This window comes from Thamnophis sirtalis, unplaced genomic scaffold (assembly GCF_051295495.1).
Source record: "Thamnophis sirtalis isolate CommonGarterSnake01/CBP01778 unplaced genomic scaffold, rThaSir2_p1.2 scaffold_14, whole genome shotgun sequence".
In the NCBI taxonomy this organism is placed as follows: Eukaryota; Metazoa; Chordata; class Lepidosauria; order Squamata; family Natricidae; genus Thamnophis; species Thamnophis sirtalis.
In genome coordinates this window covers 8700191-8726909 of record NW_028261394.1, presented here as the reverse complement: position 1 = coordinate 8726909, position 26719 = coordinate 8700191, and the positions used below count along the sequence as shown (strand labels likewise).

Genomic DNA, 26719 nt, shown 5'->3' with positions numbered 1-26719 from the left:
GTTTGTTCGGCTATTAAAAAACTTTGATGTCTTCTGCCTGATGGTAGAAGTGCAAAGAGACACTGACCAGGGTGTGAATCATCTCTGAGTATCTTCCTTACTCTGCTAAAGCAGCGAGATCTGGCGATGTCATCCAGTGGTGTCAGAGGGCAACCAATGGTTTCTTGTGCCAAATGGATCACTCTCTGTAGTGCCTTCCTGTCCACAGCTGTTAAACTGTTAAAACTTGTTAAATCTTGGGAGTCTTAGTGGACAACCAGCTAAATATGAGCCAACAGTGTGTTGGGCAGCCAAAAAACCCAATGCAATGCAATGCAATTTGCATTAACAGAGGGATACAGTCGAGATTAAGTGAGGTACTAATACCAATCTATAAAGCCCTAGTAAGACCACACCTAGAGTACTGCATCCAGTTTTGGTCACCACACTATAAAAAAAGATGTTGAGATTATGGAAAGAGTGCAGAGAAGAGCAACCAAGATGATTAGGGGACTGGAAGCTAACACATGAAGAACGGTTGCAGGAACTGGGCATGGCTAGTCTAGTGACGAGAAGAACCAGGGGAGACATGATGGCAGTCTTCCAATATTTGAGGGGCTGCCACAGAGAGGAGGGGGTCAAGCTATTTTCTAAAGCACCTGAAGACCAGACAAGGAATAATGGATGGAAACAGAACAAAGAGAGATTCAACCTGGCAATAAGGAGAAAATTTCTGACAGTGAGAACAATCAACCGATGGAACAGAAGTTGCCTTCAGAAGTTGTGGGAGCTTCATCCCTGGAAGCTTTCAGGAAGAGACTGGACTGACAGACTGGAATCTGTCAGAAATGGTGTAGGTCTCCTGCTTGGGTATGGGGTTGGACTAGATGACCTAAAGGTCCCTTCCAACTCTGTTAATCTGTATCTGTTATCTTTTTTAATGGAAGGCAATTGCAATGACAACATGGCTTCCCTGCACCCCACAAAGCAGTGCAGAATTGTAATAATTCTATGAAATGAGTTATTTTTACCCTGGGAATCTAAACTTTAGGTTGACTTACAGTGTGACTGAATGGTAGACTGTACTTTACAGTAATTTTAAAGCAAGATTTCTCAAACTTGGCAACTTCAAGATACAGGTGGATTTTAATCACTATTTTACAAAGAGAATTCACAAATGAATTATTCTTGCAGAACCTCTGTAGCGACGTTGGAATGAACCATGGTTTACTCAATCTAAATGTAATTTTGCAGAACAAGCTGAACCTATGTGGGCTGGAGATATGCAGCAGGCTAATTAAATGTGAGGTTGGCTTCTTCATTGTTTTTGTAGTGTTTGTAGCATAAAGAAATGTTTAGGGGATACTTCAATTAAATATACATATTATTTAAAAGTCAGGTGTCTAAGGAGTTTCTCAGTCATCCAGATCATAGGTTTGTCCCAAAGGTGCTTTTTTTTTTAAAAGAGGCAACTGGACTTTCTAGTTTTTCTTTGAAGAACTTTCGCTTCTCATCCAAGAAGCTTCTTCAGCTCTGACTGGATGGTGGGAAATGAAAGGATTTATACTCCTTGCAGACAGCTGGCCATTTGCATCCTCTGCAGAATGCAGAAAGTTGCCTCTTGAAAAAGCACCTTTGGGACCTTTAAAACCCAGATAGATCATCTCTCAGCTTAACTTCATGTTGTGCTCAAAGTGCCATCATAGAAATAAGCTGGGGTTCAACATTATTGAAACAAAAATGGTGTCCCAGTTTGTCAACAAGGAAAGAGCAAGTTGAGAAAAAGTGAGAAGAAACTTCTCAGCAGCTTAGCTCCTGAGAACAGCAGACACGTTTTGCTGGGGGGTGTTGTGTTTCTGGATAATTATTAAATAACTAGAGACGCGGCTGGCATTACCTTTAATAAAACATGACTCACATTTTTCTTCTGTTCACATTTTTATTCAACTTTTTAGTTTCCTAAATATACATTAACATCCATCTATATTACACATTTAACACAAAGGAAAGGACAAAAAATGACCAGCACGCAAAACTTAAACTAACTTCCACTCCACCATGTATCTGTCCTACTTTTTACACGTGGCGAGCTTCTTTCCTCTTACAATATCGTTTTGCTCATTTAAAACACTGCATTACAATGCAAGAAAAAAAAATAAAAAAAGAAAGGTAGTGACAGTCAATAGTGTGCCTTAAAAAAACCTAAAAATGACTTCTTTGAATCAATTTATTAAAACTTTTTTGTCATTTGCTTGTGCTTCTGCTATTGTATGTTTTATTACAATGAAAGGACGCACATTTTAAGAGAAATTAATTGCTCTGACGGGGTTCTAATCTGAAAAGTCTTCACCTGACAAAGATACAGCCTTTCTTACTATAGGAACATTGAGTAGTATTTAAGTATCTACCCAATATCTAAAAGTAAAGATGGCGTTAATAAAAGTGAAAGTCATTCCTACCATGCTGAACCAATTTGGCATCCTCAAAACAGAAGGTTTCAATTGGTTTGGAGAAGTAGTATCTTAGCCAAGTTTAATCTCTCCCCAAAATAAATTCTAATACCACAAACCACAGGGCGTTTGGTATCGTATTGAAATTAATCTATCTGGAGCTCTGTAGCACTAAATAGATTCTAATAATTTTAAGTTATTACAACTGATTGAATTAAATCTCTCAACCAAATATCTGCATTGCCAATATATAGATAATAATTTCCTTGTGCTCTTCCTCATCCTACACATACCGGTCAAGCAACTGATATCATTGGCAAAAGCAAATTTGGCCATGGAAAAAAGAATCAAAATAATTTAGATGTGCTTAAGTCCAGCAGGGAATAATACTTTTGACTGATCTGGCCAGTTTTTGTATGGATCATCACCCAGTCTCTAGGATATATTCATATTAATTCTAGGCAAATAAAGGAAAAACACGGTCCAACTTATCCAGCCAAACCAATTTTGCCCAAAGCAGGTTTTTTTCAATGTGTTCCTTTATTTAACAGAAAAAACTGTAAATATTTATACTGATGGCTTATTAATTTGAAGGAGGCAGATCTAAGGCAATAATGTAAATGCATTAAATTTCCTAACAACCCTTATTTTGCTGGAAAGAAAGCCTAAAGATAAAAAAAAAACCCAAAGCATTAAGGTTACTCAAGACTGGTTTCAAACTGGGAGTTAATACTGTTCATTCATTTGAAATTATGAAATTTAAATTCATACTGGAGACAAAATAGGACATTGTTATTAAGACAACAAAGAGAAATATGTTCACAAGATGGATGCATCAAGTATTTTTCAACATGTTTTTTTAGACCATGTTTGTTAAAATCATCAGAACATGACATCAAAATTACAGCAATTTAAACAAAAGGGGGGGGGGAGCTGATTTCGCTTCCTAAGCCTGTTTCCTGTATAATTCCAGTGCAATACATTTTTATTATGGAGATAGGGGTTTAACTTGGATGCACAATTCTAGCAGCCTTGCTTATTCAAATCACTGTAATCCACAATTTAAAATACGAATTGTATTAATTTAATCTGGAGGATATTGCCAAATAAATCTGGTCAGTCCAGTGTGTGTGTGTCCATAAAACACTCAGAAGGAATACAGAAGTTTAGCTATCTTTTACACCAAAAAATATGAACACGGGATAGCTCCACAATTGTAATCATCTTACCAACACCATTAATTACTGATCTCACAGCCTTATTACACTAGATGGCTAATCACACTTACTAGAAGAATGATGGTCTGTGTTAACACACTGTATTAATGTGTGGTTTGGGGACCACATGGTTGGGGGTTGTACAGCAGAAAAAGGTCCCACATTAAAGTTAAAAAAAGGCAATGGCTGGTATAAGCACTTCTATACTATTAAATACGCAGCGAGTCATCTGAATTGTTCCCAGAACAGAATTATATATTTGGGCGAGGGAGCAAGCAACACTTCATTCATTTTTCTTTTCTTTGTGCTTCAGGAGTTTGTTGACCTCTCTTTTTGCCATTCCAGCGTATTTGGAAATTACCCCGTGTTTGTTTAATCCAGGGAACAACAAGACGAAGCACACTTAAAAAAAAAAGCAAAATAAAAACAAGTTATCATTCTTTTTCTGTTCCAAGTTTGTTTCCTGCATTTGCTAATTGAAATGTTCCCACTTGCTGGCAGAGGAACCGCCCCCCCTCCCCCCAGGCCTGTCAGCTTTATCTATTGCTTACCAACAATATAAGTGAGAAAGAGGTTATGAACTTGCTGTCCTATCCACGCGATCACAGCTAACAAACACACCATTGTTGTGAAGTACTAGAAGAGAGATCATACATAATCATTAACGAACAAAATAGTTCATTGGCTTATTCTGGATAAGATTTTATTTTACATACTGATTCAGAGGTGTGACAATCTGATTATCCTCAAAGCATAAATGCATAAAAATGCTGTCAGGGACTCCTGGTAAAGTTACTGCTATCAAGTAAAATAAAAATATAATTATTAGATGGTAGGTGCACTTTCTAACGTCTGCATTTCAAAACTTACATTTAGATAAAGATGGATGCCCATTATATAAATGCAAATCAGGTGAAGCAATTAAAGCCTTTGATTTTATTGTCCCAAAGGTGCTTTTTCAAAAGGCAACTGGACTTTGTTTTTCCTTGAAAAAGTTTTGCTTCTCATCCAAAGAAGCTTCTTCAGTTCTGTTCTGTTCTGTTCAGTTCTTCGTGAACTGAAGAAGCTTCTCGGATGAGAAGAATTGAACTGAAAATTTTGGATGAAGAACTGAAGAAGCTTCTTGGGTGAGAAGCAAAATGTCTTCAAGGAGAAAAGAGGGAAGCCCAGTTGCCTTTTTGAAAAAACATCTTTGGGACAACCATGACTTGGACGACTGAGAATTTCCATAGTTTGATTTTACTACAAAGACTGTAATCTAGACTGAGTTAATCGTGTTACGGGATTGGAACATCTTCCGAAAAACAAATAAATTACCATTTTAGGCTTTTCTTCCTTAAATGTGAAGAGGCGTTTCCACCAGCCAATGATTTTGCGGCGTGTTTTCACCAGGTTGCTGCAGATTTCATGGAAGCGCTGCTGTTGTTCAGTTGTCCTTTAAGAAAGTTTTCAAAGCAAGACAGCAATATTTTTCCTCTCCTGAACAAAACATTCAACCCTGCACATACGTTCATCATTCATTTACTCTCCTTCCATTTTTCCTACACCTGCAAAGTATCTCCTTAGCCTTTTTACCCCTGGCTATTATCTGTTAGGTTTCCCATACATTTAAGATCTAAGTTGATCCAATGTATTCTGTGTAATTCTCTGAATTTTATAGACTCTGCATCCATTTGCACTGACCACGTAAGGGATGAAGAAGGTATCACAAACTGCATGCTGAAGTTTAATTTAAGGCAATTTTCCATTGAATACCTTAGTTTCTATCTTACTTTTTGTAACAGGAACTCAAGGGGTTTACATACTGTTGTAATATAGTTCCTTGTGTAGGTGTGTGTCCCCCATGGCCTAGTTCATACTGGGGCACGCAGAGCCACGCTGAATCACACAGGAGAAAACAAACTCCTAAAACGCCATAACATCCTGATAGTGCATAACATAACATTCTGAGATGTGCCCTACCATTGACGTCCAGGATTTGACCATATATAGACTGAGCAGTAGATTAGAAATTGTACTTTTACAGGCTGTTTTTAACCACATGCTATTGCTCCTCCTGCCTTTGTCCTATCTCAATAAAAGGGGCTCTCAGACCCCAATCTGGGTCGCTCCATCCCGAGAAAGTTCGTGTCTTGTCTTTTCTCAACATTGGCCTCATGGGCAAACCACGGGAACGTTACAACATACATAGTGCTCCCTCCTTCCATTTTATGTAGCTGGGTCGGCAAACAATGATTTGCAGCAGGGAGGTCCCTTAGCTGCATTACCTCAAAATGTTCTGAGGCTGCTACTGAGGCACGCCATTGTTTATTAAGAAAGCAAAATAAGAAAGAAAGAAAAAAAACAAAGAGATTGACTCAGCCCAGGAGTGGGCAACTATAGCAACCTTGAAACCAGTGGACTTCAACTCCCAGGATTCCTGAGGGAGCAGGAATTGGGAGCTGAAGTCCACAAGTTGTGAAGTTGCCCACCCATGACTCAGGCCAATGACCCTGCTGGCAACAGTGGAAAATCGGGAGCAGGTAGATTATTTTCATGGAGGGCTGTTTATTCTCAATTATCAACACACACAGTTCATACAGCAAAGGGTTGATCAGGGGTTGTTTCTTTTCTTGAGTGATTTTTTTTTTTAAAGAGGAACGATTCGTGGATTTTAGTATTCAAACGTACCATTTAGTGGAGCCAAAGATTCTAGGAGCAAGAGCGGGTACCAGATAGTCAGCCAGACAAAACAACATGATGAAGCAGGAAACGCCTGAAAGAACAGAGGGGTCCACATAGTAGATCAACCTGTTGAAACAAAGGAATCGAGATAGTAATTCAACAATTAAAGCAAAACGTATGCAATCCAAACTAGACAGGCAGACCTGCATGTTACCTGATCTTGGGCTGGAAAGGACCCGGTGAGTAACAACCAGCACTTTTGAATTACACTCAGAAGCCTAGGGAAACCCAGTGTAGCTTCTATAATCATGAGGTTACCTAAGCATACTAAGGTGTGCTCCTAAGTAACCTGTTGCATTCTGGACCAGCTGCAACTTCCAAACAGCCTTTGAGGGCAGTCCTATGTCCAGCACATTGCAGTCATCCAAACATCTCTAGCTTTCCGCCTCGTGTTCACTTCCTTAAAACCAACCATTTCAAACCAGGTAACCAAGTTAGACTGTTGTGTACAAGGCAACGTTCACTTCAAAGCAGATTCAAGCAATTTTGTCCATTAGACACCTCAAATAGGAAGGACAGCAATTCGATTTTTAATCCAATTTTAATTTAAAATTAGATCAATTTTAACCACTGCAACCTTTTCTTGTTGCATCAGAATTGATCCAATATTTATTGCCAATCATCTCAGCCAACAATATCATCTGCATACGAAATAACAAGTCACATTCATGTTCTACCAACACACCTCCAACATCTCCACAAGCACTTGTAATTAAATACGTGAAATTCTATCTACCTCCTAGAAGGCAAAATACAAGAATTAGTATGCATGGTGCACTTTAATTAAAAATCGCAACTGATACATAATAATGAGTGCATTGGAGGTAGGGGGAAAGGGACGGGAACAAGTACAGATCTCGAAAAAAAATATTGTTATGAAACGTATCTTGTTTCTGCAACAGAAACATAATTTGACTAATGGGAGAACAAGCTTAGCAGGTATTAGGAGGGAGCTGAAGCAAAGAGAAAACCTATTGGACTTTGAAAGACACAGAAGTTCATTACCAACCAGTGAAAGAAACTAGAACTGAATTGTACAACTGGTATCCTCTACAACCTCGTAGTCTCTAAATGTATTGTAATCCATCACCCCCAGGCAACATTATTTTTATCTGCGATGAGACTTATTACATAAACAAAGTCTCAAAGAAAAATGGACATTAAAATATCAGAACTATAAATCCTGCTAAGATTGCTGTATTAGTTTGTGAATATTGCTGCTATAAATTAAATGAATAGTAGATTAAGCCGCTTTAAAAAGAAATCTAGATTCAGTCACCGATGGCTCCCACTTCTAATTTTTTTAAAAAGTAAGTATGTTGCAAGGGACAAGTTGTATAATCTATTTTGACACTTAAAGCAGCTACATGTTTGCAAACAGAATTCACTGGCATCAAAAGAAAACATTCCTCTGGGATAGAAAGGCCACAGTTCAAACATTTTTCCTACAGCCCTCTGACCCAGCTGCTATGTGTTTAACACTGGACATAACTGCAGCCATCTGATTGATATCACCTTTACTACGGCTCTGGTACAATACAGGTCTGGGAGCCTGCAAACAATTGCCAAATAAGGAAATGTAGCACTGTTGAGTTCTTAGAATGCTTGTATTTAAATAAATTATTCTAATCTCTTTAACTTCATCCTGTGACTTCTAGTCATGGCAAAGTTTAACGCAGACAATCTGTTCTTTCCACATTGAGATTTTATGCTGCTATTGAGGTTTTCCCCCCATTCTCTTTTGGCAGCAGTTTTCTCTAAGCAGGGCTCTCACCCTGAACATGTTCTAAGGGAATACTACCAGCCTTTCCCGTATCTGCAATCAGTCATGCATCTTATTTCATAAGTTCTGCTGAGAGATCAGCTGCCTTCGGCTTACTTCAGCTGTCACTCAGCCAGCAGATCTTGTGCTAGGAGCTCAGTGAAGAAAAACAGGCTATTGTGTTACCTTTCTGTCGAGAGACCAAGCTCTCCTTAAATCTCACAAAGCAGCCATTCCGTTAAGCCGCCTCAACTATTTCTATACTAACTGGTTACATAGGTAATCCTCAACTTACAACAGTTCATTTAGTGACCGTTCGAAGCTACAGCATTCAAAAGTCGTTCTTCATTTACAACCATTGCAAGCATCCCCATGGGCACCTGATCAAAATTCAGGCGCTTGACAACTGACTCACATTTATGACGGTCACAGTGCCCCCGGGTCATGTGATCCCCTTTGGCAACCTTCCAACATGCAAAGTCGAAGGGGGAAGTCAGATTCATTTAACAACCATGTTACTAACTACGTGATTCTCTTAACAACCATGGCAAGAAAGGTCTTAAAATGGGGCAAAACTCTCATTTAGCCACAGTAATTTTGGGCTCAAGTGTGGTTTTAACTTGAGACTGCCTGTAATATGAAGTGTCAATTTACAATCTGGTGCACCAGTCCATTTTTCCCCCTCCCAGCAAATCCTTCTTTCTGTAGTATGTCTTACAAAAAGTAAGATTAGTACCAGCTCTACTAACAGAACATTCTAAACTGCCCCAAATTCTAAGTTCCAGTTTGTTTCAGGTGCCAGAACATTCTCATTTTGCACACCTCCACTTGGTACCAACATTTGCAAACCATTTTCAGAGCCCTACTGCTTAAGAGGACTAAATCCTAATTGAAACTGTGCCGTCAATTTATGAGCACCAAGTTTGCTTTAAAATGCAGATTAGTTTTAGATTTATTTGTTTTGCTCTTTGCTGAATTCCCAGCCGATTCTTTCTTTTAAAGAAAATTAAGACGGCATCCTAAGTCGACCCCAAGACTTTCTTTCTGAGTACCCTACGTTTACTTACATAAACAAATCCTCTTCACTTTGGTGTAGCAGTGCGGTGTCTTGAAAATATACCTTCTAATTTAATTAAAAGAATTGCTGGAAAGTAATGTTAAAGTGACGTCACTTACAGAAAGATAACAGACACGACAGAAAGCATGGCAGCTGGAAACCATGTTTTTTCCCAGCGAAGGATCTTGTCAGTCACCAGAATCACTTCACCCCATCCCTGCAACTGTTCTTCCAAGCCAGCTGTCTCTGCAGCCTGCAGCAAAATATTAAAAAGTATGTACATTCCATTAAGCAGGACATTTTTAAACAATGACGTCTGCAAGATTTCTTTCTTTGATGTTAAATTTAGAATAATTTATAACTGAAGACTTGTGATTTGAAAAAGAAAAGGTCAAATATTTGATTTTAGCTAAATGTTGATGAATCACAGAAGAAAATTCGGTACCCTTAACAAAACATCCTGCTTGTTCCTTTTCCTATTACCATAGCTAGCTTTGAAAGTATCTCTTGAAACCACAAAGGAAGATCCACAGTTCTGTCAGAAAAAGCAGCAAAATGAAACTCATTTTCTTTTTTATTTTCTTTAAATAGCTCTGGGCATAGATTAGTTCAGCAAGTAAGAAGTACATTGTGATCACATTTGTAGAAAAGGGATATGGTGGGTGTTATATAATCAGCAGCAAGACATATAAGGAAGATCTGCCAAATACTGCATTTTTCAAAGTGATTCCTCCTCAAGGTTCTATCACCTTTGGGGATCTTGAACCCATGCGGGTTTTCAACAAGCATCAATCAAATGGCAATGAGATTCCAAGCTAATGGCCCTGGGAAGTGAAAGTGGTTGTGCTCTGTAGCACTCATTGGCAGCCCACGTGCAAGGAGACAGCCAGTTTGATGTAACGATAAACATTCTGATCTAGAAACAAGATGATTGTGAGTTTTAGGGTTTGCCTTGGGCATATCCAACATAATCTAATCATCATCATTTCCAAGGAAGGCTAGTATCCTTCAAACAGTTGGAGGTCACAACTCACAATCTTCAGCCTGTCGCAGGGAATGCGGCCCTCCAAGCGGGCCCTCTCGGCATTGTATCAAAACTTGGGGAGAACAACTCTCATAAGAACCAGTTTAGTATAGAGATGAAGGTGCCAGCAACCAGGAGATGGCGAGTTCTAGATCCATCTTAAGACATGGAAGCAACTGGGTGACTTTGGGCCAGTCCTTCTCTTAACCCACCTGCAGAAGGCGGTTTTCGGGAAAAGAGGTAGCAGGAATATTAGATATGTCTGCGTTCTAGATTGGGCAGCCATTTGTCTGGAATGGTATAGTCTTTCCTGCTTGAGCAGGGGGTTGGACTAGAAGACCTCCAAGGTCCCTTTCAACTGTTATTCTGTATTCTGTAAATCAGGACAAACTTGCATTCTAGTGGGGAAAAATGTCATTGTTTAAGCCTTGATAGCTCTCTGAAATATTTCCATGCCCTGTTTGATTTAAGGTAGGATGTAGAGCTAACAGCAAAACAAAACACTGATATATGGCTATCTATTTGAGTTACAGATTAAAAAGGTGGGATAAAAGCAGATTGATAAATGTTGTGATAAGCAGTAATCCTCAGCTTCCAACTTTCACTTAATGACTGAAGTTACAACAGCAATGAAAAAAGTGACCTGATCGTTTTTCACACTTATGATTATTGCAGCAAGCCTATGGTCTCATGATCAGAATTCAGAGACTTGACAACTGGCATGTATTTATGACAGTTGCAGTCTCCTGGGACCACGTGATCCCCTTTTGGGACCTTCTGACAAGCAAAGTTAAAGGGGAAGCCAGAGTCACCTCACAACTGTGTTATTAACTTATCAATTGCAGTTGATAAGTCACTTAAAAACTGTGGCAAGAAAGTCGCAAAATGGGGCAAAACTCACTTAACAACTGTCTAATTGAGCAGTGGAAGTTCTGGGCACAATTGTGGTGATAAGTCTAGGGCCATCTGCATTTATGTTCGGGAAAAACAACTTGTGCTATTTAAAAGATCTTGGAAACTTCCAGATTGGCTTGGCTATTGCAGGAGAGGCTATCTGGAGGGCAGGAAACAGCCATCCTGATCTGGCAGAGCTTTATCAAGCACAAATAGAATAGAAATAGAATAGAAAACAGAACAGAATAAATAATAGGAATAGAATATAGAGAGTGGAGTGGAATAGAATATAAACAATATAAACAGAATATAGAGTGGAATGTCATAAATATAAATAATAGGAGTAGAATATAGAGTGGAGTGGAAAGGAATAGAATAATATAAATATAGGAATAGAATATAGAGAGTGGAATGGAATAGAATAATATAAATAGTAGGAATAGAATTTAGAGAATGGAGTGGAATAAAATGGAGTAGAAATAATAGGTATAGAATATGGAGTGGAAAAGAATAATATAAACAATAGGAAAGAATTTAGAGAATTGAGTGGAATAGAATAGAATAATATAAATAGTAGGAATAGAATTTAGAGAATGGAGTGGAATAAAATTGAATAATAGGAACAGAATATGGAGTGGAATAGAATAATATAAACAATAGGAATAGAATATAGAGAGTGGAATGGAATAATATAAATAGTAGGAACAGAATTTAGAGAATGGAGTGGAATAAAATGGAGTAGAAATAATAGGTATAGAATATGGAGTGGAATAGAATAATATAAACAATAGGAAAGAATTTAGAGAATTGAGTGGAATAGAATAGAATAATATAAATAGTAGGAATAGAATTTAGAGAATGGAGTGGAATAAAATTGAATAATAGGAACAGAATATGGAGTGGAATAGAATAATATAAACAATAGGAATAGAATATAGAGAGTGGAATGGAATGGAATAAACAATAGGAATAGAATATAGAGAGTGGAGTGGAATAGAATGGAACAGACTATAGCAAAGTTGGAAGGGACACTGAGGTCTTCTAGTCCATCCCCCCACTCAGGCAGGAAACCTTATGCCTTTACCATTTCAGACAAAGGGTTATCCAATCTCTTCTTAAAATTTTCCAGTGCTGGAGGCACTCACCATTTCTGGAAACGAGGGGGGAGGCTCAGTTTGCATAACTCCCGTGTTCATTACAAGCTAAGCAAACACACGGGGACACAACCTGCTGTCTCGTCAGGTCATTCCTCTCTATTCCTTCTACCCACCCCCACCCCATTAAAAATCTCCCACTTTCAATGCAAATCCAGCAGCGACGACAAGTGAGTCAGCTCGGCTCTTTTTTTGTCGTCGTTGTTCAAGGCGTGAATCGGGTCGAGCGCGCCGTGCGAACGCAGCCGCCCTTTCCCGTGCAGACGAAACCCGGCCCCGCCCCGCCAGGGAAATAACACGCGTCTTAATGCGAGCGCAAGGGCTGCGTTCACACGTGAGGAGGGGGTGCTCTGCGGACGTTCTGCTCTTTGTCCTCCCTCCCTCCCTCCCCAAGCGGTTGAAGGACGGGAGTTATCTGAAAGGAGGGCCCGGAGAAAGTCCTGTACCCTTCCCCGCAGCCGCCTCAGGCAGAGACGCCCCCAAGGCTACCACAGCCTTCCTTTCCGCCCTCAGACGCGCTTCTTTTGGGCGCCACCGCCTTGGGCTCCGGGGCAGCCGCTTCCTTCCTTCCGCGCGTGTAATGTAACCGGCCCCCTGCCCTTCCTCGCCCGCTCCCCGCGTCCGCTTCGGTCACTCGGCCCTCACCCACCAGCAGGTTGGTGCTCCGGTTATCGCCCTCCGCCATTTTGTGCGGCAGCCGCAGCGCGAACTCGTCGTCCCGTCGCTCCCTGGCCTCGAGCCGCCGCGCCACGCCCCCCCTTCCCCGAAGCACCGCCTCTGCCCGCTTTCTGATTGGACGCAAGAGCTGTCTGTTTGGCTTGGTCGCCGCCTTCCTTTTCGGCCGTTACTCGGGTTGGCGCGTGAAGGTGGGGGGGAGGGAGGAGGAGGAGGCAGACAAGGCCCCGCCCTCGAGGAGGGGGGAGGGAGGAGGAAAACGCCTTTTAACATCTGAGGGAAGTCAGTGGGCGCTTGAACTCCAGCACCCATGAGCCCCAGCCAGCAGGCACGATGGGAACTGTCCTCCTGCCTTTTGAACAGGCTTGCCATTTAAAGTACTTGTACATTATTAGGTGGCTGGGTGAAGAGAGCTGTGCTTTTGTCTTGTTGCAAGGCAAAAAGTACAGTGCTTTAAACTAGGGTGAGACGGATGGTGTTACCTAGATGGGTAGTGAAACGTCCACAAGAAAACAACCAAGCTCAGAGAACACCAAGGATCCCAGTCTTCCTCCTTCATCATACCACAATCCCAGCCCCTTCAATCACTGATGTCACCTAGTTGGGTCATGAAACGTTTGCAAGAAAGCCACCAAGCTCAGAGAGCACCGGGGGTCCAATTAATTACTCCTCTTAAAGGACAAGATTCCTTTAACCAGCAAAATTTCAGTCAGAAGTGCTCAAGAGAAAAACCACAGTGGGAAGATGCTTCTAATGTAAGCTCCCTACTTTTGCACATCACGAAAAAACAGAACCTGCATTCAACAGGAAAAGGATGTGATCTAAAAGCAAAGCACAACAGGAGGGTGAAGCAAACTAGGTTTCACTTTGTATTTATGTATTTTTGTGTTTTTAAAGGATATAGTCCTGACCTGCAAGTTGGCCAAACTTTATACACTTCAAAAAAAAGGGTGGTGGGTGGGTGAGAAAATACCAACTTTGTGATTATGGATTCACAAAAGGGGGGGGGGGGACCATACCTTTAACGGTTTCATGCAACACGCTCAAGTACAAAATTAAAAATAGCCGATAGGAAATGAAGTTTTGTAAAAAAAAAATTACTCCAAATGAGCAACATGTAAAATCAGATCTTCAAGGAACAAAACTTTCTGGAGTTCCAAAGCTTTCTGTTCCTCTTCTACCTGTGCCAACAACCTGCCAATCTTCAGGACCTCTAAAGCACCAAATGCCACTGGCACAGCAGAGGATTAACCTCCAAAAACCTGAAATCTGGAACAGGCAGTGGAGGAACAAAAGGTTGTCTTTTCCACATCAATTCAGAGATATGAGAAGTGTTCCTGTATATCCAATGCATAGCTGGGAATTTAGTAGAAACATCATGTGATAAGACATGTTAAAGTTCCAGTCTGTTTTCCATGCATGCTACCTCAAATGATGGGATGAGATTTTCAAAGTATTCCAAGTGGGTACAGAGATGCTTATAATCTTCCAGTAGAGAAATCCCAAAAGTTTCCCCCCCCCCCCAAAAAAGGCAATTGGACTCTTGCTTTTTTCTTTGACTTCTCATCCAAGAAGCTTCTTCAGTTCTAGTTAAACTAAAACTACTAGAACTAAGACGAGCTTCTTAGATGAGAAGCAAGTTTTCAAAGAGAAAAACCAAGAACGTCCTTTTGGAAAAAGCACGTTTGCCACAACCGTGATTGAGAATTTCCACACACATCCAGTAGAGAAGCTTTTGTACTCTGAAACTTGTTTCCAAAAGAAAGAAACAAAAGCCATACAGGGAATTAATTAATACAGTTAAGGTGTTGTTTTTTTAAGTTTTATTACATTATGCAGTAAAGATCCCATTCGGTACAAGTTTCGTTTTTTAACAAAAGTATAAGCATACATGAAATACGGTTGTAAGTGGCCTGTTCCACTCACAGCTTCCAAGAAATAAAATATGTAATTCTCTTATCCCAACTGTTGTCCATACGCAGACTGCTGGTTAATGATGCTTCACGCTGGGAAGGACGACAAGAGTGTAGTCACCAGCTGGATGAATTCCGACTCGGCTTTTTAAGAGAAATGCAGTCGTCTTTTCATTTTTACACAACGTGGCAAAGGGGTTAAGAGTATCAGATCCAAATACATTTACTCACAAGCATTAGCAAATACGTTGGCAGTGCACACAACAACTCAGGGCAAGTTACCAAAAAGAAAAAGAAAAAAAAGAAAGACAAAAAGCCTATATGAAAAATAGATAACAGCATCAAGTCAATCTTCAATCAAGACATTTTGAGGAGGTTGAAAGGTTTTTTTTCTCCATAACAGCATCAAGTCAATTCTTGTATCAGATAGCCCTAACGAAGCCAAAAGATTTTCTATATTATAAAATACTGGTAGTGATCTTTTTAAAAAAAAAAACCTCCTTATTTATGTCCTAGGCTATTTTTAAAAGAGAGGCCTAAGCATCACCTTTGAGGAATAGGAATATTTCCTCCCTTGAAAAGCTTTTTTTAAATCTTCAAAATACTACAGACACCATGTGCAGAATCTTGATTTATTCTTTCAAATTAGATTAAGTTCACATACAGAGGTTGAGGGGGTGGGAAGGAAGGGGGTGAGCCCTTCAGGTGTCAAGTCCACGGACACCACCAATAAGTGAATCAGGAAGCAACCCGATCCTTTTTTCCTTTAGGCAACACTAAAAACCAGCTCATGAGTAACGAATTTTTTTTTATTTCACAGCCAAGCAAAACACTGAAGATGTATGGAAACAGACCGGTTTAAAGTGCCTTTTTAAAAATAAGCAACTTCTCTCACATACCACCATTCAAAAGTGCACGGTAGATTTAGGAAAACAGCTTGGGGAGGGGGGGGGGAAATCCACTATGAAAATTTATTATACAGAACACCACCTCTTGGAAGTCTTATATGGAAAAATAACGGCACACAAAAATCTTTATATGATTTTATCTGAACAAAAGAAACCGCTCCCCGCCCCAAAGTCCAGTTTATACGTCTGCCTTTAAATTCCCCAGATCGAACCAAAAACAATCTACATTCGTGTGTAAATCAAAAATTCGAAGTGAATCAGCATAAAATTACCTCCACTAAAACTTCACTTTTATTGATTTTTTTTTCTGTCATCAACAACATAAAAGGCTACTTAAGATATTGTAGTTGGTTTTTTTTTTTCCTTTTCCCCTTCCTCGTTGCAAAAGGTAAAAAGTTACATCAAAGTAGCTACGTTTACAAAAGAAACTACAGCAAATCACAACAGAATGAGCTTGGTAGGCAGGCCAAGGATTGAATTAAACAAAGGAGTTACGCACTGCAAGCAGGAAGAGGAGCAGATGGGGACCATAGGATGCCTGTTCAGTGTATTATTTGAAATGCACAGCGAATCTAGGGGGGGACGGGGACGGGGGACTGTACATGATAGGATCACCAAAAAGGAAAGCAGGAGAAAAAAAAAACCCTCGCTTTAAAAAACCAACCCCCCAAAAATGGCATTGGATCAGCCCATCCAGAAGGCAATGGCTTTTAAATGTTCAGCATTCCCTGTGCTTTTTTTTTTTTTTTTGAAAAATTGGCTCACCCCAAACAAAAACAAAAAACCACGCGCGCACACACAAAAAAAGATCCCTTTGACTGAAAAATGAAATACCAAGGATTTGAAAATCAACAACTTCTCTGGAAAAAGAAGAAAAAAGAAAAAAAAACAACCGAACTAAGTTAAAGAGAAGAAACCGGGGGGGGGGAGGGGGGACTTGAAAAAAGACCCCCCAAAAAAGAAAAAAAGTCAAAAAGGCTCTCTTCTCAGAGGGCTCTTCCAATACGGCTGATGTACAGCTATTTTTTTTATTTTTATTTTTTTGCATTTCAGTCTATTTCTGAAGTTCATCTCGTGTAGCTGTTTTTTTTTTCCTCCTTTTTTTTTTTCCTTTTATTTTATTTATTTATTCGTTTTGCACCAACTGGTCGAACTCAACCGGCGCCGTTGCTGAGCAACTAAGAGCGACAAGGAACTCAAATCTCTCAAATCTTCCTTTGCTGCAGTTTCTTCACGCCCTGCCCTCCTTCCTCTTTATTTTTATTTTCCCCCCCCCACGGGTTGGAGGGGAAGAGGGGGGGGGGGTTGCACACTTGTTGTCGTCATCGTCGTTTGTTTTTTCCTGCATTGTTCACAGGGTCAGGTGGAACCAAAGTCCCAAATCACTCTGCGGTTTGTAGCGTTTTCCCAAATTCCCTTTCTGCAGCTAGTCCCTCCCCAAAACCCTGGACACCTTTTGCAGTTCTTCTGGAGCAGAAAGACGGCCCTGCGTGTTCAGGCGATGAGCTTCCACACTCTTTGACCCTGGAGGGAGGGGAGGAGGGGGGGAGAGAGAGAGGAGGGGGGTGGGGGTTCCAGGCCATTGTGTTTAGCATATCCCTGAGTGCAGCTACTCTGCAGGGCTGACGTTCCCAGTGCACCGAGATTGCTGAGGTCTCCTCACAGTAAGCCCCAGAAAGGCGTTACCACCAGCTGTGGTGCTGCTGCTTATGGATGCCTGAGGCCCGGTTGATTCTGATGGATGCCGCTCGCCTCGCTGAACCAAACTGACCCGATCTCTTCCGGTTTCATACCCAGGCTGTCCAACCTTCATACAGCTGAGCCAAGTTATCTAGATTAGTGGCTTCCTTAATCACATAGTCAACCTGAGGAAGGGCAAGGCAGAAAGTTAGAGCCCTCCCGAGCAGAGGTGCCACCGATCGCTTTGAACGTTGCTTTGGAAAAACCCACCCCTACGATCCCTAGGCCTGGGATGGCGAAGCTGTGGCACGCGGAGCTGCGTTGCCTGGCAGGTGCGGGGTTGCCCGCTCTTCCATGTTTCTGGCGCGCATGCACGCGTGGCAATAAGCTGGCCTTGGGGCATGTGGCAGTGCCGGAAACCGGAACAGCTGGCCTTCTGTTTTCCAGCGTGAGCATGCATGGCGGCCAGCTGGTCGGTGTGTGCGCATGCGCAGCAGTAACCAGAAGACTGAGCCAAAAACCAGAAGTTCATTTTCCGGCGCACACATGCCCTCTGGGCAGCTCCTTTTCCTGTTCACGGCCCGGACGAGCACAAAGTGCTCCCTTTTCGGCTATCGGTGCCAAAAAAGTTTGCCATCACTGTCCCGGGGCAGGGGGGGAATCAGCTTTGAAAACAAATTCCGAGATTCGCCCGCTCCTGCTAGGGACAACGTAATAGTTCTTGAATGGTGACCACAATTGGCAAGGGGATCTCCATTGCTAAGTGATGTGGGTCGTTACGTGAGCTGGGCCCCATGTTATAACCTTGTGGCATGGTCGTTAAACAAGTCCAGCTTGTTCCCAGCTTGGTTTTTGCTTGTAGGAAACCCCTTCCCCCCCCACCCCCCGGGAAGATCGCCAATGGTTAACGCATGACCTGAGGATTCTGCAATCGTGTAAGTACATGCCAGTTGCCAAGGGTCCAAATTTTAATCATGCGACCACAGGGATAGCGCAATGGTCGTAAGTGCAAGGACCTATTGTTAACTGTTTTCAGTGGCACAACTTTGGATGGTCTTAAGGGCTACCTGTCTATGGGAACAGCAAAAAAGATGTCCCAGAGGCCTATATCGAAGGCCTCTTTTTAACCAAAGGTCTATACCCAGAAAAATGAAAGTTGTTTAATTTTGTGTCTAGATCAGGCCAGCAGTGAAAAGTTCAAAATATTTTAGTTTTTGAGCAAGTCAGCATGTCCCATTGACAATGTGGTTAAATAGCTGACATATTAAATTGTAGCCTTAATATACAATGGATTTTAGTGATGGGATTCAAAATATTTTATTACTGATTCTGTGGGCGTGGCTTGGCAGGTGTGGCAGGGGAAGATTACTGCAAAATCCCCATTCCCTCCTGATCAGCTGGGGGCGGGGCCAGTCAGAAGTAGTATTTACCCGTTTTCCAAACTACTCAAAATTCCCGCTACCGGTTTGCCAGAACCTGCTTAAATACCACCTCTGAATGGATTGTCGTTCAATTACATAACGAACTTTTTTTGCAGGAAATCTAACTGAGAAAAACTCCAATCCTTCATTGCTAGAATGTAAATTAGTAATCAAGGTCTTTAACTTAGTGCTTAACCACGTACAAAACAGAAGCTACAATCTGGATTTTGGACAGTGCCTAAACCTACCTGTTCAGCAACAGACATTCTCCTGTTGGGATCCAAATCCCGGCCTTCCAACTTGGCCTTGACACGTTTCCACACACTTACAGCATACGAATTCCGCTCTTGCACAGCTTTAAAAGAGAGAGAGAGAAAAAAAAAAAACCACCCCCGAGACGTGTTAAACACACATTATGTGAAAATTCATCTTAGCAACAGAATCTATTCATAGATGCTTTTAAGTGTGTTCTGTTTTTTTACCTTTGCCTGTTTTAGGGTCTCTGATGGCCTTTTTAGGGCTAGAGATAACACTCTTTCCAGCTCCTGCAATTGTGCCTGGAGGAGTATCTGCCGATGGCGCCAAGTTTTTCTGAATTAGTTTCCTTGTATTCTGCGACATGATCTCTGGCTGAGTTTTCTGTCCCGTATTGCTACGGACCGCTAATAAAAGGCAAGTTAAAGTTTTGAAAAGGTTGTAAGAAATGAACTAAGGCTGAGTTACAGTCCAAGAGAAATAGCAAGAAAGGTGTAGATTTGTTGTTTTACGATAGATCCAACCCCGTCCTCCAAAGAAAACACCCAAACCAGGGGTGAAATGCTACTGGTTCGGACCGGTTCGCCTGAACCGGTAGTAAAAATACTACTGGTTCGCCCAAACCGGTAGTAAAAAAAAAATGTTACTGGTTCAGGCTAACTGGTTTTTCCGACGATCAGCTGTGACACGCGATTTAGATTAGCTGGAAGGCAGAATTTCCTGCTTTCTAGTTAATCTAAATCACGTGGCACAGCAGATTCCCACTACTCGCTGTTCTAAGTGCTCGGTATCAGGCTCCACCCACCCACCCAGACGTTATCATGTCTGTTTTTGATGCTCTGCGCCTGCACGGAAGGTCCTGCGCATACGTGGATGTGGCGTGTGCAAGCAAAGCAAGATCACATTGTTACCAAACCAGTAGCAAAGGGAAGTCGATTTCACCCCTGCCCCAAACCTAATAGCAAACATCGGGCACCAATTGCTAAAACAGGCACTTCTAATGCAAGGTGCTTTGAAGTAAATATGGGGGCCGGCACCTTCTACTACCTGAGAGTGAAGGATGATTCACACTGGCCCTGATGCTGGGGATCAGGGTAATCGGGAGATCAAATCTGCTCCCAAGTTTACCTGCGGCAAATGTTGGCTGGCACACAGCAACAGACGTCGGGCTGGAACATTCATTCGACGTATCCGTGATTAAGGGCGATGCAAAACTCACTAGATTATTGTAGACACTTTTTAAAAAAGCAAAACAAGAATCGGTCAATAACCTGAGAGAGTCTGAAGGACATTAAAGGAATTCAATCTGATCATTTTAACTGCACATCTGTAACCCTGCCAACAAAAATGCATACAGTCAAGGCTGTGGTTTTCCCAGTTGCAATGGATGGCTGTGAAGGTTGGACCATAAGGAAGGCTGAGCGCCAAAGAATGGAGGCCTTTGACCTCTGGTGCTGGAGAAGACTCCTGCGAGTCCCTTGGACTGCAAGGCCATCCAACCGTTCAGTCCTAGAGGAGATCCATCCTGGCTGCTCTTTAGAAGGCCAGATCTTGAAGAGGAAACTCAAATGCTTTGGCCACCTAATGAGAAGGAAGAAGGACTCCCTAGAGAAGAGCCTCATGCTGGGAACGATGGAGGGCAGAAGAAGAAGGGGACGGCGGAGAATGAGGTGGCTGGATGGAGTCACTGAAGCAGTCGGCGTGAGCTTCAATGGACTCCATAAGATGGTAGAGGACAGGAAGGCCTGGAGGAATGTTGTCCATGGGGTTGCAATGGGTTCAGACACGACTTTGCAACTAACAACAATAAACCTGATGACAAAGTTGCCTCTTATCGCCAGGGTGGCTTTCAGGTTTTGTTGAAATGCTAGTCACAGAGAACGGCAAATCCCATTTGCACTGGGCAGTCTAGCAATTTCAGTTGCTAACGGCAACGACACCTCCAATACAGTTAACGATTGTGGTTTAATTTATAGACAGATAAAAAGGGACATCTGCTTACCTCTGGCTCTGAGTTCTCAGTTCTTTCAGAGTGGGTGTAATTTCTTGCAGCATTTCAATATGTTCCTGACTGCGCACCTGACCCATAGCCTGAACTAGCGTAAACAGAACAGTCTGAATATTGTCTTGCCATAATTTATACTCTCCCAAGAATTGTCTAACACTGTTCTCATAAGGAACATCTTCGCCATCAGCCAGGGCAGCTTCTTCATCCTGAAATAAAAATCACATCCATGAAGGACTTTTAAGAAATGGATAATAATAACGATTTCCTTTAAAAAGCCACAATGCAAGAACATACATTATTTACTGGTTAGGACCCATAACTTATGGAAAGATTTGGTTAAAGGAGGTTCCAACACTGCTGGAACACTAATAACTCACTCACTCACTCACTCCTTCCTTCCTTCCTTCCTTCCTTCCTTCCTTCCTTCCTTCCTTCCTTCCTTCCTTCCTTCCTTCCTTCCTTCCCTGACTCACTCACTCACTCACTCTAGCTCAGCTCCATTATATCTGCTTCTCTGTCATGAATGGGATTCCCCACTGTAATTCTTGAAAATAGTCCATACGAAGCTTCAGGATCAGATTATTCTAGAAATGTACATTATTTCTCTTATGGGTTTTCTACACATTTTTCCAGTTTTTGATAGATGCACTTCTAGCTTCTTTCCACAAGAGGTTTGGAGTTACTCCAATTGAGGCAAACTTGAGTAGTCTTCCCAATAAATAGAGAGGTTCAATGTTTTTATACATGCATCAGGCACCCACCCAAAACTCCAGTGGCTGCTCGGTGCCATTCTTAAAATTTCAAAAAGCCCAAAGAGAAATTCTAAGAGGATCTCCTCTTAGCTTCAGGGATCCGACCCTCAGCAATGTAGTGCATCCACTGTCAACTCGCAAAGCATCTCTGGCCTGCTCTCGAGTTGCCATAGGAAAAGGGGGGGGGGAACAGGGTCATTGATGGGAACCGTAAATTACGTGGGGTCAGGGCTGGCTTCACTCGGGAACTTGCCGACATGAAGCTCCTAATAAATAACTGGATTTCTTTTGAAGCTTGGCTCAAGGCTCATGATTTAATTAGGGCATCAGTGGGAACCCTGACATCCACCACTGCTCCTCCGTAGTGCGGATCTTACCTTAGCCATGGCTTTCAGCAGATGTTTGACATCCCCAAGTTGTCGATTGTGCCCAGTGAGCACAGTTTTAATACTATCAACCAGGTTTTGAATGGTTTCACACACGGTGTCTATATGCTGTTCTTTCTCAGCCTGTGCCGTCCTCTGAGCCGACGTGTCCTGGGTCAGCTGCTTGTGAGCTATGACAAGCCATTCAGAGCTACCAATGGGATGGTCATGATTGGTTCCCTAAAGAAAAAGGGGAATATTCCAGTAGTGTTCGAGGTTATTACTTTAACCTGAAAGGAGCCCACCCAACCACAAGTTGCAAGCAGCTTTAAGCCAATGGCTGTCTGCTAGATCAGGTTCTTGTGAAGGTAAGAAGACCAAAGTCCAGTGTGACTCATTCAGTTTCTCAGAAAAAAAATGTAACCAAGACAACCAACAAATATATTAAGAGAATGCAGCATTGCGGAACATCTGAACTTTGTTCAAAACAGAATCAAACTGCTTGGGGGTCAAAAGAGGAGGGGGGGGGAAGGTGAAGGAAAAGCAATTAGAATTATAATAGCAGAGTTGGAAGGGACCTTGGAGGTCTTCTAGTCCAACCTCCTGCTTAGGCAGGAAACCCCACACCACTTCAGACAAACGGTTATCCAACATCTTCTTAAAGACTTCCAGTGTTGGGGCATTCACAACTTCTGGAGGCAAGTTGTTCCACTGGTTAATTGTTCTAACTGCCAGGAAATTACTCCTCAGTTCTAAGTTGCTTCTCTACTTGATTAGTTTCCACCCATTGCTTCTTGTTCTACCCTCAGGTGCTTTGAAGAAATTGTAAGGGAGGAAGCCACTGATAGTATCTACTGTACTAAGATGGCTGCCCCCTTTTCTTTTCTTATCCCCCCTCCCCTACATACCACTCTGTGAAGCAATCGAAGCTCCAGATCAGAAACGGTGCTATTAAACTGGGATGCAAAGGAGCACATTTGTTGGCAACGTTTGATAAGTTCAAACAACGCAGCATCAAGGTTTAAGGCTTCTGCTGTTCTGGTACGCAAGCTTTCGAAATGGATGATGTTACTACAGAGGAAAGTAACCTGCAAGACAGAGGGGGGGGGGGGAAGAGGAAAGGGTTTATCTTAAACCATAAACTTTTGAGTTTGAGTTTGAGTTTTATTTCATTTGTATGCCGCCCTTTTCCCTGAGGGGACTCAGGGCGGCTCACAGCTCAAAAAGGGAAGGGGGGATACAAACAGTTTAACAAGAACACAAAACAAGACATAGTTAAAAAGCACAACAATCATACCATTCGGGATAGGGGCAGCGAATCTTTAGCCCCAGGCCTGTCGGAACAGCCAGGTTTTAAGGGCTATGCGGAAGGCCTGGAGGGTGGTGAGGGTACGAATCTCCACGGGGAGTTCGTTCCAGAGGGTCGGAGCAGCCACAGAGAAGGCCCTCCTCCGGGTAGTCGCCAGTCGACACTGGCCAGCGGATGGAATTTGGAGGAGGCCTAGTCTGTGGGATCTAATTGGTCTAGTGGAGGTAATTGGCAGTAGGCGGTCTCTCAAGTACCCAGGTCCAATACCATGAAGGGCTTTATAAGTGACGACTAGCGCCTTGAAGCATATCCGGAGACCAATAGGCAGCCAGTGCAGCTCGCGGAGGATAGGTGTTACGTGGGTGAACCGAGGTGCACCCACAATCGCTCGTGCGGCTGCATTCTGGACAAGCTGAAGTCGCCGAATACCCTTCAAGGGCTGCCCCATGTAGAGCACGTTGCAGTAGTCCAGTCTGGAGGTCACAAGGGCGCGAGTGACTGTTGTGAGAGCCTCCCAGTTCAGGTAGGGACGCAACTGGTGCACTCCCTTGAGTTCCTTCTGAAACTTAATTTAAAGTTGGGGGGGGGGGGGAGGAAAACTTTAGTCCTTCCATCTCCCCTTGATAAGTTTTTTTCCTTATTCTGAGCAATGTGTTTGGAAAACAAAGAATGTGATTTCCTTCTCAGTCACTGTCTGCAGTCCACAAAACTCAACTGAATTGTTTTCAGGATAAGAAAAGTGTCACCTAAATATTGACTCCCGCTATTCTTGCAATTGGCATTTAGGCTTTAAGTGGCACTGAGTGATGTGTGTATTATAATGAACTGAGAAACTAAAGGTAAAGGTTCCCCCTCGCACATATGTGCTAGTCGTTCCCGACTCTAGGGGGCGGTGCTCATCTCCATTTCAAAGCCGAAGAGCCAGCGCTGTCCGAAGACGTCTCCATGGTCATGTGGCCAGCATGACTTAATGCCGAAGGTGCACAGAGCGCTGTTACCTTCCCATCAAAGGTCCCTGTTTTTCTACTTGCATTTTTATATGCTTTTGAACTGCTCGGTTGGCAGAAGCTGGGACAAGTAACGGGAGCTCACTCCGTTACGTGGCGCTAGGGATTCGAACCACTGAACTGCTAACCTTTCTGATCAACAAGCTCAGCGTCTTAGCCACTGAGCCACCTGGGTACCAAAACTAAAGTGGCTCCCAAATATTATTTTAAAATTTTTACTTAATAAATTATGTTAGATTGTAGCAGCAATTCTATGCAATAACCATGTTATTATTGACATCATATTATGGAATTCAGCTCTACAGCCAAAAAGATCAGGTCCTATGTTTAACGGGGTCACACAAAATTTGTCCTAAATATTGAATTGCCAATTTAATTGCTTGCACACACACAAAAAAGCGAACCCACAATCATGCCATTCCTAATACCTGGTTGGCTCGTTGACTTTCTTTCAGAACAAGGTTTCTTCTTTCGGCAATGGTGGCATCGAAATCCTGCAGAACTGGGGCTAATGCTGGATTGGCTCCCCCGGCCCATTTCAAACGCTGCTCGATGCTTGCTTCAAGGGCGGCCAGTTTTTCCTGCAGGAAGTATGAAATGGATTAAAAGTCTGAACATTTTTGCTTAGGCTTTGGGTCCTGTGCAGAAGTAATCCTTCTCCTCTCTCGTTATTATTATTATTTTTTACAGTTAAGAGGAATTAAAATGTTCAAGTCATGGCAACCTCCTTGGCATAGTTAAAAACATCCTTTTCAAAATGTCCATGGAGATTCTCAATCATTCAGGTGATGGGGTTGTCCCAAAGGTACTTTTTCAAGAGGCAACTCGACTTTCTGGTTTTTCTTTGAAGGCCTTTCGCTTCTCGTCCAAGAGGCTTCTTCAACTCTGACTCCATTATTCACCATCCAATTGGGAGCTGAAGAAGCTTCTTGGATGAGATGCGAAAGGCCTTCAAAGAAAAACCAGAAAGTCCAGCTGCCTCTTGAAAAAGCATCTTTGGGACAACCCCAAGATCTGGATGACTGAGAATCTCCATAGACATTTTAGCTAGATGCTACAGAGCTGAAGAAGCTTCTTGGATGAGAAGCGAAACGCCTTCAAAGAAAAACCAGAAAGTCCAGGTGCCTCTTGAAAAAAGCACCTTCAGGATACCCTTTCAAAAAAAAAAGAAGAAGAAGCAAGGTGCAGGCTTGTAGAAGAATTGCGTTAACTGATAGTAGAGGGGAGGCGGGGTGGAAATAAAGCATCTGATCTGGAAGTGCCTTTTCCAAGCATATGTGGAAGACCAACTTCAATTTTCTTAAGCGCCTGACACATTCATATCCATTCTGCCTTTCCTCATAGAGGTGGGGTTGGTGACACAGCTTACCTGAACTGCTACAATGGAAGCTTCAATCTGTCCCAGTGTGTGAAGTTTCTTTTTCATGCTAGCCAAAATGGCAGAACGAGGCGGAGGAGTGACCGTCATGGCTTGTGGGCGGTTGAGAAGGAGATCCTCATGTTGCCACTTTTGGAAGAAAAAGGGGGTGGGGGAGGAGCACGTTCATTCAGCCTTGTAGAGATTCAGCAATTTACGACGTCACTGTTACAGTACTACAGTTGCCCCCTTGGAAGCATACATAAGTCTGGTTTGCACACTGTGCCAAGCTATGGTTTATTTAACGACTGTGTAAAACCATATACATGGGGATAATCATCATCATCACCAATTGCAAAAGACAGCTTTATTTGGAATATCTATGAGCCGCGGTGGCGCAGAGGTTACAGTGCAGTACTGCAGGATACTTCTGCTGACTGCTGGCTGCCTGCAATTTGACAGTTCAAATCTCACCAGGCTCAAAGCTCACTTAGCAATAGCAGTTAGACTTATATACCACTTCATAGGGCTTTCAGCCCTCTCTAAGCGGTTTACAGAGTCAGCATATCGCCCCCACAGTCTGGGTCCTCATTTCACCCACCTCGGAAGGATGGAAGGCTGAGTCAACCCTGAGCCGGTGAGATTTGAACAGCCGAACTACAGAACTGCAGTCAGCTGAAGTAGCCTGCAGTACTGCATTTAACCACTGCGCCACCTCGGCTCTTCCATCCTTCCGAGGTGGGTAAAATGAGGACTCAGATTGTTAGGGGCAAGAGGCCAACTCTGTAAACCGCTTAGAGAGGGCTGT

At 42.4% G+C, this 26719-nt stretch overlaps 2 protein-coding genes across 2 annotated transcripts in view; both read right to left on the bottom strand.

Moving 5' to 3' along the window:
- Nucleotides 1-1898: 1898 nt before the first annotated feature.
- On the bottom strand, nt 1899-13014 carry ARL6IP1 (ARL6 interacting reticulophagy regulator 1). The gene is made up of 6 exons (XM_087729396.1): nt 12911-13014; nt 9309-9442; nt 6317-6436; nt 4964-5081; nt 4198-4282; nt 1899-4048 (listed from the first exon to the last, which is right to left on the bottom strand). The coding sequence occupies exons 1-6, from the start codon at nt 12944-12946 to the stop codon at nt 3930-3932; spliced, it is 612 nt and encodes a 203-aa protein (XP_087585522.1). The 5' UTR covers nt 12947-13014; the 3' UTR covers nt 1899-3929.
- A 2323-nt stretch (nt 13015-15337) lies between these two features.
- SMG1 (SMG1 nonsense mediated mRNA decay associated PI3K related kinase) overlaps nt 15338-26719 on the bottom strand; it is a 78164-nt gene continuing 66782 nt past the window's right edge. The window contains exons 54-62 of the mRNA XM_087728951.1: nt 25924-26061; nt 24983-25135; nt 23147-23326; nt 22251-22478; nt 21116-21327; nt 20242-20348; nt 19341-19520; nt 19107-19213; nt 15338-17622 (exon numbers count right to left, since the gene is read on the bottom strand). Coding sequence (XP_087585077.1) covers nt 17545-17622; nt 19107-19213; nt 19341-19520; nt 20242-20348; nt 21116-21327; nt 22251-22478; nt 23147-23326; nt 24983-25135; nt 25924-26061 — 1383 coding nt within the window. The 3' untranslated portion in view covers nt 15338-17544. The remainder of the gene's footprint in view (nt 17623-19106; nt 19214-19340; nt 19521-20241; nt 20349-21115; nt 21328-22250; nt 22479-23146; nt 23327-24982; nt 25136-25923; nt 26062-26719) is intronic.